At 40.8% G+C, this 13,193-nt stretch overlaps 2 protein-coding genes across 6 annotated transcripts in view; one reads left to right on the top strand and one right to left on the bottom strand.

Moving 5' to 3' along the window:
* Positions 1–3,089, bottom strand: part of MLC1 (modulator of VRAC current 1) — a 30,627-nt gene extending 27,538 nt beyond the window's left edge. For all 5 annotated transcript variants that reach the window (XM_054989050.1, XM_054989051.1, XM_054989053.1 and 2 more), the window contains exon 1: positions 2,910–3,089. In XM_054989050.1, the coding sequence (XP_054845025.1) occupies positions 2,910–3,089 (180 nt within the window). The remainder of the gene's footprint in view (positions 1–2,909) is intronic.
* A 9,886-nt stretch (positions 3,090–12,975) lies between these two features.
* Positions 12,976–13,193, top strand: part of MOV10L1 (Mov10 like RISC complex RNA helicase 1) — a 44,961-nt gene continuing 44,743 nt past the window's right edge. Inside the window, exon 1 of the mRNA XM_054987789.1 lies at positions 12,976–13,116. Coding sequence (XP_054843764.1) covers positions 12,991–13,116 — 126 coding nt within the window. The 5' untranslated portion in view covers positions 12,976–12,990. The remainder of the gene's footprint in view (positions 13,117–13,193) is intronic.

Below are 13,193 nucleotides of genomic sequence, written 5' to 3'. Positions count from 1 at the left end.
CTTTCTTACATGCCCAGGGTAAGGCTGATTGTCATCTTGGGGTCAGGTAGCATTTTCCCCAGGCCAGTTTGGCTAGGGATCCTGACAGTGTTTTGCCATCTTCTGGGCATGGAGCAAGGGTCACTGGGAGTGTGTGGGTGGGAGAGGTAGTTGTGAATTTCCTACATTGTGCAGGGGTTAGACTAGATGACTCTAGAGGTACCTTCCAACCCTATGATTCTATGCTTCTATGATTCTATTCTATGAATACAGCAGTCTATGTAAATTTTGGTTTGCAAACCAGTTTCAGACTGCTGTTGAGATTCTGGTTTGGCATTCACCCTCAGACTAAGGCTTGATGATGCATACATAATAACAAAAATGGTTTGTTCAAAACGTGGCTTGCAAATTATGGTCAAATTTGAACCAAGGTTGCAGGAGGATTCACACAAAAAAGTGATGTTTCCCCTCCAATGGAATCATGTTTTTGGTATTTATTTATTTCAAAGATTTAAAAGCTCTCCTTTCTCCTGACAACTCAGATACACAAACGTAGAGAAATTTATTTGGAAATTGCATTGCCATTAACTGCACTGTTAAGGGTCTTACTGAATTTCTTAGGCTGCTCACTCAATTGGTTTTGTTGGAATGGCTTTTTTTTTGCAGTGGTTTAATGTTATTTATTATGAAATCATAACTATATTTTGTAATGGGAAACATATTTTAATGCATTTTGTTAGCTACCTTGTAGATCACTAATCAATAAATTAAATACATAAAAATATATCCATTTTTTTCTTAGAACCTTTTACGCTTTACATGAAAATGTATGTACTCTGCTGTTTTTCCCTAAGGGAAAGACGCTTTAGAGATAGGATTTTGGATGGGAAAACAGTGAGGAGAAAGGGGCAGTTTCCATACCTGGTTGTTTGCTTTCAACCCACACTTTAAGTCAGATTTTTTTAGTGAAATATGTTTGTAACCCTGAAAGGCTGGGAAGGCTTAAAATGGTGTTTCCATGTGGAGAAGCACGAGGCAGGAAAAATGTCAATCCTGTTCCCTGAGTCGCCTCTAAAGCTTCTTGTCTTACACAAAAGCTCAGTTCTTCCTCACATCAAAATAAGGAATCCCTGAATATAAGGCTTGTTCTTTTACAAATCATTTCAGGTTGTACATGAGTAGATTTTAAATAGCACCCTTGTACGGGGAGGGAAGGTAGCAATAGTACAGCTCATTCTTGTCAGAAACTAAGGAAGTTAAGCAGGGTCAGTATTTGGATGAGAAACCACCAGGGAAGACTCTGCAGAGGAAGGCAATGGCAAACTATTGAAAACCCCAGAAGAGGTTGCCATAAGTCAGCTGTGACTTGATGGTGCTTTGTACACACACGTACATTGACAGGTTCAGGGAAATACTGTTCACAACAAAGTGGCCTCTCTAAAGCCTATCTCTCTGTCCCGGTTTCATAATATTTTTCTATCCTCCGCTCTTTCTCTACTTGCCATTTCTCTTCTTTAATGCAGAGGTCATTTGTTTCCAAGCACATAAATAATATTCCTACCTGGGAATCTCAGTGACATACAGAACAATCCTAAGCAGAGTTACATTCTTCTAAGCCTATTGACTTCAGTGGACTTGGAAAGGGTGGCAGTGACAGAGTCTACACAGTGTATCTGGGATCAATATCTTTTTATCAAATATTACCTGAGTAGATTGAAATGGATTTGTATTTTATAAATATAATTAGTGGTACCCTTATTTCTTAAGCTAGTTTTAATGTATTACTTTGGTTAGGCTTTCTTTTCTTTAAAATGTCACAAAATGTTTCCTCATTCATGGCAAGAATTCAACAGCAGTATATCAGTTGTAACACTAAGAACAGAAATCCTCACTAAAGTACTAAATTAAAGCTAAATAAAGAAATAAGTCCTACTTTGGCAGCCATTCTGACAAAACACTTAAAACATCTCACTAAAAGAAGACAGCTTGTCTGCATCTTGTGACTACACAGTGGTGTATTCGAAAGAACATTTCAGCTGTTGGCTAAACTGAAGACTCCAGGAGCCTCAGTGACTTCACAGCTACTGGACATTTCATAAATGATGGCAGTGTATAAGAACAGCAATGACCAAGAGCACTTGATAATAAGCAGGTACAATGTTTTCTTTAAATTATGATGGCTACATTTGACATGTGGCAGAATTTTTTCAAAGGAATCACAAGAGCTCGTGTTCTTCATCCCCACTATACATATCACAGTCCTCAGAAATTGATCATAAAGAAATTATACATTGAGTATTACCACAGACCCAGCCTGAGCACCTTTTGGAAGCATAGTAAGATGTACCAGTTTGAGATGGACTTTGTGAGCTGAATTGGAAGAAGGGGCATTTCTGAGAATAATAACCTCACGTTTTGTTGATTGTTATTATTTCTTGCTGTGATCTGTCATGGTGGGACAGGCTATACATCTGAAGGAATAAACTGAGTTTTCATCTTATTCAGATTCACCAACAGCAGTGAATCTTTTTTTCTGCTGTCTAACACAAGTATCCCTCAAGACTTTCTTGTACATAATGTTCTGTATTGCCCAACATAAAATATTTTGCATCACGAAGAGCTTAGATTATTAAACAGACTCACAAAACAAAGAAACCCACAAAAGGGGGAGGGGCTATTATTTATGTGGTAATTATTGTGGTTTATCTCCTCTGACTGGACAACAGATGGCAGGGCTTGCATAGATGCAAAACTACAGCATTTCATGATTAATTTTTAAAAATCAATGATATTAAAATTTAAATTTTAACTTATACTATGTATCCTTTAACACCAAATCGTTTAGTAAAGCTGATAATGATGTAATAAGATGATTTTATATGCTACTACCTTACACAGATGGGTGGACCAGAATAACATATGGCACTTACCCCCATCAGTAAGGAATAGATCCAAGTTTTATAACTAAAACAAGGATGAAATCTCTTTGATAGTTGAAGATCACTAGATTTCATATCTGGAACATAATTTCCATTTTCTTGTTTCACACGTTCCAACGTTGGCATTCTGTCATAATTAAATTCTTCTCTGTAAGCTTCTTCCTTGGTCATAATACTTTAAAGAGAAAACAAATATACAATTAATTTCTGGATTTTGAGTTCATCATTAAATGTTACTCTGTTTTCCCAGATATCTTGATCTATCAGTTCTCCATTCATAGGAATCTGAAACCGCATCTTGTACTACTGAGTCAGACAGTTAGTCAAGCAAGGTCATTTGCTCTGACTAGCAGCAGCTCCCCTCTTAAATAGGGGTCTGTCACATCACCTACTAACTGATACTTTTTAATAGAGACATCAGGGATTGAACCAGGACCTTCAGAACACCATGCAGACGCTCTACCATTGAGCCATAGCCCCTCCATGTATCCTATAGTTTATGCCTTTCTCCTAAAAAGACTAAATAGAAGCTGCCCTGCACATTTCAAAGGACATTTCACATAATGTGCTCAAGATCAATTTAATTTAATTTAATTTATTATATTTATATTCCGCCCTCCCCGCTTTCGCAGGCTCAAGATATCCAAATGTGGTTCTAAATATATTTTATAAATATATTTTTCTAGAAACACACAATTTCCTTTAAAATGAAAGGCACTAACTTCAAGTGTTCAGGAGATCTAAATTATTAAGTAAACAGTCAGTAATGGTGGAAGATATATTTTCAACCTGTTGTGTAAGTTTTCCAAGCATAGTTGGTAATTACAGTGTAGAACCAAATAAACAAGCATGGTTAATATTATATATAAGCTGGCTTCTGTTAAAATTTGAGTTTTATTCTATATTTCTTAACCATTTCTCAACAACTTCTATACTTTACCAAGAAATGAAGAACTATTATTTCATGTACAGCTTAACTTTCATTTAGGTATAATAATTAGCAAAAGTTTTCAAAGAGAAAGAATTAGGATAAACAAAAACATTTGATCAAAACACTTCAGTTGCAGGATATGTTGCTATTTGGCAAAATTGTTTGTTTTGTAAACACAGCTTACCATTTTAAACTTTTCCCCAACCCCTTTGGAGTCTGGACTACTCCTACAGTGAGTAGCAGTGATAATAACTTAACAACATATTTATTAGTAATTAAAATATTTCATACTTACCTTAACCTTAGTATGTAGTAGTCTACTTCAAATAGTTTTGTGGGTAGAGTTGTCTATACACTTGGTTAGTCTCACTGAAAAGTTTGCTCTTCCACTTTGGCTTTCAACAAGATCTATTCATATGTGGAACAAAAGCACAGCAAAAACCACAGCGAAGCCAGAGAACGGGGAAATGCCAACTGAATTTTAATGAAGAGAACACACTGGAAAACTTCTGCACCATATTTTAACAAGGCTGGTTCTGTAATCTTCTTGGGACAAGCAAACATTTTAACATGATAGAGATTTTACAGTGTTGTTGATGTTTAGAATACTGAGTGCAAAACTTAATACAATTATAAAATATTATGTTCAAAATAGCACGGTAAAATGTGTGATTCAAGGGACAAAAGGAACAAAGACTTAAACATAACTGTTGAGAATCTGTTACCTTGATCCTAAAGATGTACATTTGGAAGTAACTGATCACAATGAGATTGCTAAATATGTTTCATATCTGAGAACGAAAAAAATTTGTTGTTGTTGTTGTTGTTGTTAACAACAACAACCTTTAATTAGTCCTTTTGGAATTGTATCTAGTGCTCCTATTACTACTGGAATAACTCCCAGAGACACTGAACTTCAGATCTTAGAGCTTGATATTTTGTTATCTTTTCAGTCTCTTTTTCAATTCGACTGTCATCTGGGATTGCCACATTGATCAGTTTCAACTACAGTAGTATGGATATTCTGTTCCAACTTATTATCTGTTTAGTTTTTTGAAATCCTACGAGAGCTTAACTTTCTCATTTTCATCAACTTTCCCGGCTTATGTTCTTACCAATATTTTGCAGACACTAGCTCCTACTTTTTGCATAAATTCCAGTGTGGCAGTAGTGATAGGAGCGCTAAGTGAAATTCCAAAAGGACTAACTGAACATCTAGGTGATATTGGCATAGACAACATAACAACTGGACAGTTACAAACAGGTGCACTACTTGGAACATGCCACATACTAAGGCCATACTTTATTGACTCCCAGATTCTGGGATAAAATCTGAGTCAGCAAAGAAGCAAAAAATTCCAGCCCAAACATCTGGTAGACTGTGATATCATATCATCATCATCATCCAGTCTTAAACAGACTGGACTGCGAGGCAGATTAAAATTGTATGATGGTTTGGATCCTCCAGAGGATCTCAGCAAATAGACAAGATTTCCATCAGCAAAACCCTGCATGCCCTTGCAATGTGCCCTCTCTTTCAGCAAGCCCAGCATTCGGCATCACGGAATTTGCAGGACTTCCAGTCGTGGCTTCCTCCACAGCTGGCACGGGGCAACCCATTGGTATGTTGCGGTTCGGATCACTTGGACAGTACCACTTGAGTCCTGTGAACCTCACCATCATCCCCTGAATCGCTCTTGATGCTCTCATGGTGGACCGGTTCTGCCTTTTTAGCTATGGGAGGGCTCCATGACTTGGGCACCTCTCTTGTCGACTGGTCAGCTGCTTCCACTGCTAGTGCCTCCTCAAGGGCTTCCTTGAATGTGAGTTTCTTCTTAGTGAATAGCCATCTTTGCACCTTCTCATCTTGCAGACCACATACTAGTCGATCTCGGAGCGCAGACTCCAGGTCAGTGAAATTGCATTGTTGTGCCACTTGCTGGAGAGCTGTAACAAAAATGGTCACCAAGTTGCTCTGGGCTTGGTCCTGCTTGTAGATAGCATGTCGGCTGGTGATCTCTGACGGCTGCGGCAAGAAATGGTCTTGGAGTCAGTCTTTGATAATGTTGACCGCCGTAACTTGGAGATGAACCGGCGCCACAAGTGCCTGGACTATGTCAAAAGTAGACCGCCCACAGATACTGGAGGTAGCGATACTCTAGAGGTCCGCGTTAGTGACTTTGTTTGCCTCAAAGTAGAACTTGAACCTCGTGATGTATGACAGCCAGTCCTCGGAGGTTGAGTCAAAAGGCTCACAGTAGCCATTGTCAGCCATAATTCACTGTTGGTGAATTGCAACAAGAGGGACTTAGCTCTCAGTGTCGTGGGGCTGCCTACCCTCCTTCAATCCCACCTTCGTCGCAAGTATTGGGATTAACAGCTCTTTATTATAGTGAGCATCTTTATTGGAAGCTGGAAGCAGATAGACAGCAGACAGGCTCAACAGTATCTAATTTATACTTACAGAAACCAAACCCACTTTTAACAACAACCAATACAAGGTGAGCAACTAGAATCCTTCATTTGCATGAACTATATACAAAGTAACTACTTGCAACACAATGATTGGACTGTAAGGCAACAGTTATGATTGATTGTTACCGGCACAAAAGACCAATAGTCTTGTAGGTCTCAGGAGCCTTCATTCCTACTCAAGCAATACATAACAAACAGCATGAGGAGGGAGTTGGAACTCTGCAGCAGTATAGGGGAATCAGCAAAAATCACTCCCACCTTCTGTTTATGAAAATCTTCCAGTGGATCCAATCACATATACATATTCAATGGAGAACCAGATCGTGACAGTTGCCAGTTGTCTTTTTTCATCTCCAACAGGCCAGGCAACTGGCACCCTATCTCTCATCCTGGGACCTGGCTATAGTAATCCGTGCAACGGTCACCTCCAGACTAGATTTCTGCAATTTATAGCCAAGCTACAAGTGACGCCTTACACATGTTGGTCACTTGTCAGCTTCCCTTAAGTTTTGATGGGAAATGTAGGCGTCCTGGTTTTACAGCTTGGCTCTCCATTACAGCTGCAAGACCAGGATGCCTACATTTCCCATCAAAACTTGAGGGAAGCTGACAAGTGTCCAACCTGTGTCAGGCGTCACTTGTAGCTTAGCTCTTACTCTACGTATTTGGGCCTGACCCGGAAGCTACAGCTGGTCCAGAACACAGCAGCATACATTCTTATAGGAATGCCTACTCAAGCGCATATCCATCCTGTGCTGTGCCAGCTGTACTAGCTTCCAATGGAGTTCCGGATCCAATTCAAGGTGTTAACTTTGGTGTTTAAAGCCCTCCACGGACTGGGACCGACATACCTGCGGTACTGCCTCTCCCATTAAATCCCTTGCAGGGTGCTGCACTCTGCAGACAAACAACTCCTGGTGGCCCCCAGCCCCGGAGAGCCATTCGTTAGGCCTCCACCAGGGCCAGGGCTTTTTCTGCCCTGACCCCAGCCTGGTGGAACGCTCTCCCGCTGGAGATCTGGGCCCTGGGGGCCTATTACAGTTCTGCAGGGCCTGTAAAATGGAGATGTTCCACTGTGCCTTTGATTGAGGACCAGTGGCTGTCTCCCTTATTCCACCTAAGATCACCACCTCTTCTATGACTGCCCTTGGCATTCTGCCCACAGCTACGACCTATGCAGGTTTCTGATCAGTATCTAAAGTAGCCTATGTATAATGGCACCTGGAGTATTTTAGTGTAAGTTTTAAGTGTGTTTTTAAAGTTGATTATTAACTTATTGTATTTTATTACTGATGTGAGCCGCCCTGAGCTCATTTGTGGGGAAGGTGGGATATAAGTCAAAATAAATAAATAAAGAGCAAGTATTACACTGCCATCTTGGCAATACTTTTTGGATAAAAAAGAACACTTGTAGTACTACAAATGGTACACTTTTTGTAGAATTGCTTCTTCATATTTTTTCCATGAATATATTGGGTTTTTTAGAGCACTGTTTTTCATTAAACAAGAGAAATTAAACTTGTAGCAGGCAATAACACAGGATGACCCTGGTACTATCAAATGCTCTCAGCCTGCCTATTAGGAAATCAGAACAACACTAACATCATATACTCCAAAGATCCTGACATACTGTCAACTAGAGCAATGGCATAGGCTTTTTGCAATTAGAAACAACTCCAGCAGTACTACACTGAAAGGGCAACTTTGAATGTAGTTTTCTAGTAACTAATGTAAGATGTTCCTGTGTTTCATGCTATAAAAAGGGGATATAAGCAACGCTGAAAACACTACAATAATATGCCAGCCACAGCTGCTGGCGAAACGTCAGGAACTGCAATGCCAAGACCACGGCAATACAGCCCGGAAAACCCACAACAACCACTACAATAATAGTTTTGAAGAAAATCTTAGCACATCATCAAGTACTAAACATGTATATTGCTAAACTCAGTTGCATCTTGTAATTAAATTCATTTTTATTCCTAAAAAAACCTGCTAAAATCCCTGAACCTTCTTCATCGCTTTAAAATTCTATGCCATTAATAAGCTAAACTGCATCTGAATCTTGGGCCATCTTTGAAATACTTAGCATGGAAAACAAATTATAGACATTAATGTGCCATACTTTAGTACCGTCTACAAACTGAAACATTAGAAAATATCTCTATATCTAATAGCCATGTATGCAGCCCTGATTTTTAAAAATCTGCACAATGGATTTACCTAGGGCTATGGCATAGTTTTCTGTAAAAGCTGGGGGATCCCCAAGCTTGGTGAAAAAATATGAGTTTTTAAAAATTGGGATTTAAAAAAACAAAAAAGTAAGACTCGTGGAATGGACAGAGGAGGAGCAGGGGAAAAGAAATAGTGGCTAGGGGATGAGGAATGGTCAAATGACAGGAAGGAAACAGGCGGGGAAATGGAGGTGGAGACAATAGAGGATGTGGAGGCAAGGCATTCAATGTGAAGGCAATGAGGAGACATGGGCAGGGGTGGGGGATGACAGAGGGGAGACCCAGTGTGGTAGTAGTTAAGTAGATGCCAGACTAGAGCTTGTAAGAAAGGCTGCCAAATACAGGTTGGGAAATTCCTGGATGTGTTAGGGGTGAAGCGCGGGGAGGTACTTCAGCTGTGAAGAACACCAACCATATGGAAGACTGGGTACAAATCCCTGCGTCGCCAGTGAAGCGCGTAGGGGTTGCCCTGAGGTAGAAATGGAAAGGAGCGAGGATCTTGTAAACCTGAGCTGAGGTGAAAACGCGCGTTTCGAGTAAATCTCTAAGCCCAGAGCAGCGAAAGGCCGCGCGCCCGCGCCACAAAGCGCGCTCTTCACCGCGCGAGCCCGCTTAGAGGGAGACCCTACGATAGGGAATGGCACTTACTCCAAAGTAACTGTAAACGTGAGGAAACGACTTTTTTTTTTTTACACTGCACGCTTTCCATTCACGACACAGATTAAGGGGCGCTTTAGTCTCGCGCGTAGAGGAAAAAAAGTTCTGACGGCGCCGACTCAACGGTCGCAGTCAGCGCGCGAAGCGGGAACGCGGCCGAACGCTTCTTAGTGCGCTTGCGCGTCTCGCCCAGCTTCGAGCCGCGTGCTTTAAGGCCCGCGCGACCCGTTCCCCGAGGGAGGCGGCGGCGCTGGTTTTGCGAGGGGGCCCGTGACGATGTTCAGCTTCCTGGCCAGAGGCCTCGCGTTCTTCTGGCGAAAGGCCGACTTCGAGGCGCCTCTGGCAGCCAGAGGTGGGCCCCGTTGTCCGCCTGGGCTCGTTTTCTCGGGGGCGGGCGGGGTGACGGGCAAGAGCCTTCCCATGGAGGCTAAGCCTTTCTCACCTCTTCCTTCGCAGCCCACTCTTAGGGCTCATTGTGGGAAAGATCCAGAGGAGTTAGCTGTGTTTGTATAGCAAAATAGTAAGGAATCCAGTAGCACCTTAAGACTAACCAACTTTATTGTAGCATAAGCTTTCGAGAACTACAGGTCTCTTCATCAGATGCAGCTGACGCTACAATAAAGTTGGTTAGTCTTAAAGGTGCTTCTGGACTCTTTACTATTTTTCAGTGGGGAAGAGGTCCCAGCGAGTTCAGTGGGGCTTCTTCCTCCGTAGTCATAGGTTTGCTTACTTCAAGACCCCAGTCGTGGGCCCAGGCCAGGCGGGGTGCTGTGAGTTTGTTGGTCGCAGATTCTAGTGCTCTTCCGTTTTTTGAATAGGGTCATTCTCGGGGCGCATTGGGGGCTCCTGAGCAGTACTCTCTCCTCAGAACAGAACAGGAGATGCAATTATTGTTGCCTAAGTTAAAGTGTGGTGAGGCTGTGTGGTTAATGTTGCTTTTATTTTGTGTACCAGGCCTGACCTGGTTAGTAATTGGATGGGATACCACCAAGGGAAATCAAGGTTAATATGCAGAGCCTGGCAATGGCAAGCCACCTCTGTTAGGACCTTGGAACATAGCAGCAGGGATTGTCATAAGTTGGCTTGACTTGATGGCACTTTGGACTGCCAGTACAATTTGACATACTACTTTTTAAATAATAATCGCAACAACATTTGATTTGGTTGTTGTGGATTTTCTGGGCTGTATCGCCGTGGTCTTGGCATTGTAGTTGCTGACATTTCGCCAGCAGCTGTGACTGGCATCTTCAGCGGTGTAGCACCAAAAGACAAAGATCTCTCAGTGTCAAACTGTGGAGAAGATGATTTGATTTATATACCACCCTTCAGGACAACTTAATGTCCACTCAGAGCAGTTTACAAAGTGTTTTTATTATCCTCAAGACAATCACCCTGTGAGGTGGATGGGGCTGAGAGAGCTCCGAGAAGCTGTGACTGACCCAAGGTCACCCAACTGGCTACAAGTGGAGAAGTGGGGAATCAAACCTGGTTCTCCAGATTAGAATCCCATCATTCTTAACCACTACACCAAACTGGCTCTTAAAAAATGTAAGAGGTATACTACAGGATCTCACCAGAGGTCCAGCATTCTGTTTCTTACTGTAGTTAGAAGTTACTTCATTTATAGTCTTCCTTTCTTGTTGAGACTCAAAGGTGGGTTACAGAAGTTAGAATACAAAATGCAGTAAAGATAAACATGGGGCAATAAAACTGGAGAATAATAATAACTCTGCTTATGTACCACTCTTCTAGACAGATTGGTACCTTATCCAGAGTGATGAACAAGTTAGTGTTGTTATCCTCACAATATAGCTGGACAGCTGGGGCTGAGAGGAGTGGCTTACCCAAAAATCCTCCTTGACAATTTTATTTTACTGAACGTTACCCTTTTGGTTAGTACCCTGTTCCCTTTCCAAAAATGCCCTTGTGAACCTAAATTTTGTCAAGCAATGAAAGTGTGGAAACTGCAGTTAATTCCTTTTATAAAATACCCGCTTGGACAAAGTTGCTCCTGCATATACACACAAGGCTGTAGCCTGCGTTTTGTTTTGGTTTTGCTGCTTGCAGTTAATATTAGAAAAATATTGCCTTTGAAGAAGGAAGTTCTAGTTATCCATTACAGGTGACTTCAGGGAGCTTTTTTCCATAACGTGTTCTAAAAGCATATTTTCCTACTGGGAGAGTAAAATAGAAGACTGTTTATGAAGCTGACCTTTTCACCTCTCTAATCAATTTAGGATTCTTGCGGCTGCTTATCATATAGCACTTTCTTATACAAATGTATCATGGTATACAGGAATAAACCTGTATTGGAGGATGCCTACTGTGCCCAGGACACATCTGTTTTATTATTATCATTTGGCTGCACATGCTTGTGAGATTTTTGCAGCTATAATAAATATGTCTGAATAAGAGAATCTCATGGTAAGGGTTTTTTGCTATGCAATCTTCGGAACCTAGACTTGTTCCCTTTAAAAAAATTGGAAAGTGTTCCAGTAAATCTGGAGTAGATTAATTTTAGGCTTAGTTGCTCTTGGCTTCTAGAAAGACTTTCTAAGAACTCCTTGACATTTTAGGTTGATTCTTAACTTTTTCTGAGCATGAGTCCTGATTCTATAATTGTATTCAAATTTCTTTATAGGCTTTGTGAGGTATTTACTGGTAGCTGGTAGTAAACAGTGAATTTCTAAGAACTAAATTTCTGAGAATATTACTGCACAGGGAGTCCACGGGAACATTGTTTGGAAGTTGCTCCTTGCTCTAGAAAGCTTGCAGAAGTTGCTTGTTTCAGAAGGGAGTGTTAATAGAAGGCTTCATTAGTGTATTACTCATAGATCTCATTTTCAGAGGTCATTTTAAATAAGTAACTGAAATACTGCAGGACTTCAGGGCTGGTTCAGGGAGAGATCTCTGTCAGATATTGTGGCCGAATGGTTTAACTCTACCACTGGGAGAGGACAGCGTTTTGAGGCCTCTCTCTGGTGAGGTGAGGTGAGGTCTGACTCTTAGGAAAGGGCAGTTTGGTGTGGGTGGAATCCAGTGTCTGTGTGTGAAAGCTTTTAACATGGGGGCAAGTCAGTACTTGGAAGTGTTAAAGAGAATTGAAAGCATTAAATAGATTTAAAATCACAATCTGAAGCCATAACTCGCTTACATTTGTGTGCCTCCACCAGGTTTCTCCTTCAAATGTTGGGAGACCTGGGCTGCTGATCTGTTGTTTAAAAACAATCTGTACACAAATAAATTGTTTTTACTTTTGTAAACCTCCTCCTTCAGTGATCTTGTGAGTTCTTCTCACCACAAAACTTACCTCACCACAGTGAACCTAAAGTCATTACACTCACTACCATAAGAACATCTAACAACTGAGGGGAAGGGATTTTCATTTCAAAATAGACTTAGTTCCCCAAAATTATAGGAGGCAGTGTGGGTTCTCTCAGAAGAAAAGGCCTGTCATAGATGTCTTAATATAGGTTACTTTTGTTCATCCTACATCAAACATATGAGAAGGTTTCTGTTTCTTTATGATTTTTTAGTATTTTCATTTACAGAAACCTTTCACAAAGTTGTTCGTTCTTTTATTGTCAGGTACAGCTACTCTGTTAGGAAGTTATAAATGCTGATGTGTGCTGATATGAGATTGATGGAAATATTTCTGTCACAACAGCAAATACAGTCATTTCTGTTTGTCCTGATTTAAAATTTCTTTTTTTTAGGCGGTAAAGCTATAAAAACAATAGAAGGTGTAGTAACAAGATTTTGCCTAGACTATGGGATGATAGATGATTTAATTTGTTTCACCAATGACGCTGTCATGGGCAATATGCTATTGCAAGTTGGACAAAGAGTCATAGCTGTTGTTGAAGAGGATAAAACCACAAATGGATTCAAGGCAATCAAGGTATGATACAAATGGCAACAACATTAGATTGACTTTTTGTTGCTTTTGCGCAAAGTGGACTTTTTCAGTTTTTTATA

Source organism: Eublepharis macularius, chromosome 9, assembly GCF_028583425.1.
Source record: "Eublepharis macularius isolate TG4126 chromosome 9, MPM_Emac_v1.0, whole genome shotgun sequence".
Taxonomy (NCBI): Eukaryota; Metazoa; Chordata; class Lepidosauria; order Squamata; family Eublepharidae; genus Eublepharis; species Eublepharis macularius.
Note: the sequence above shows the minus strand (reverse complement) of the source record. Positions and strands in the feature narration are given on the sequence as shown.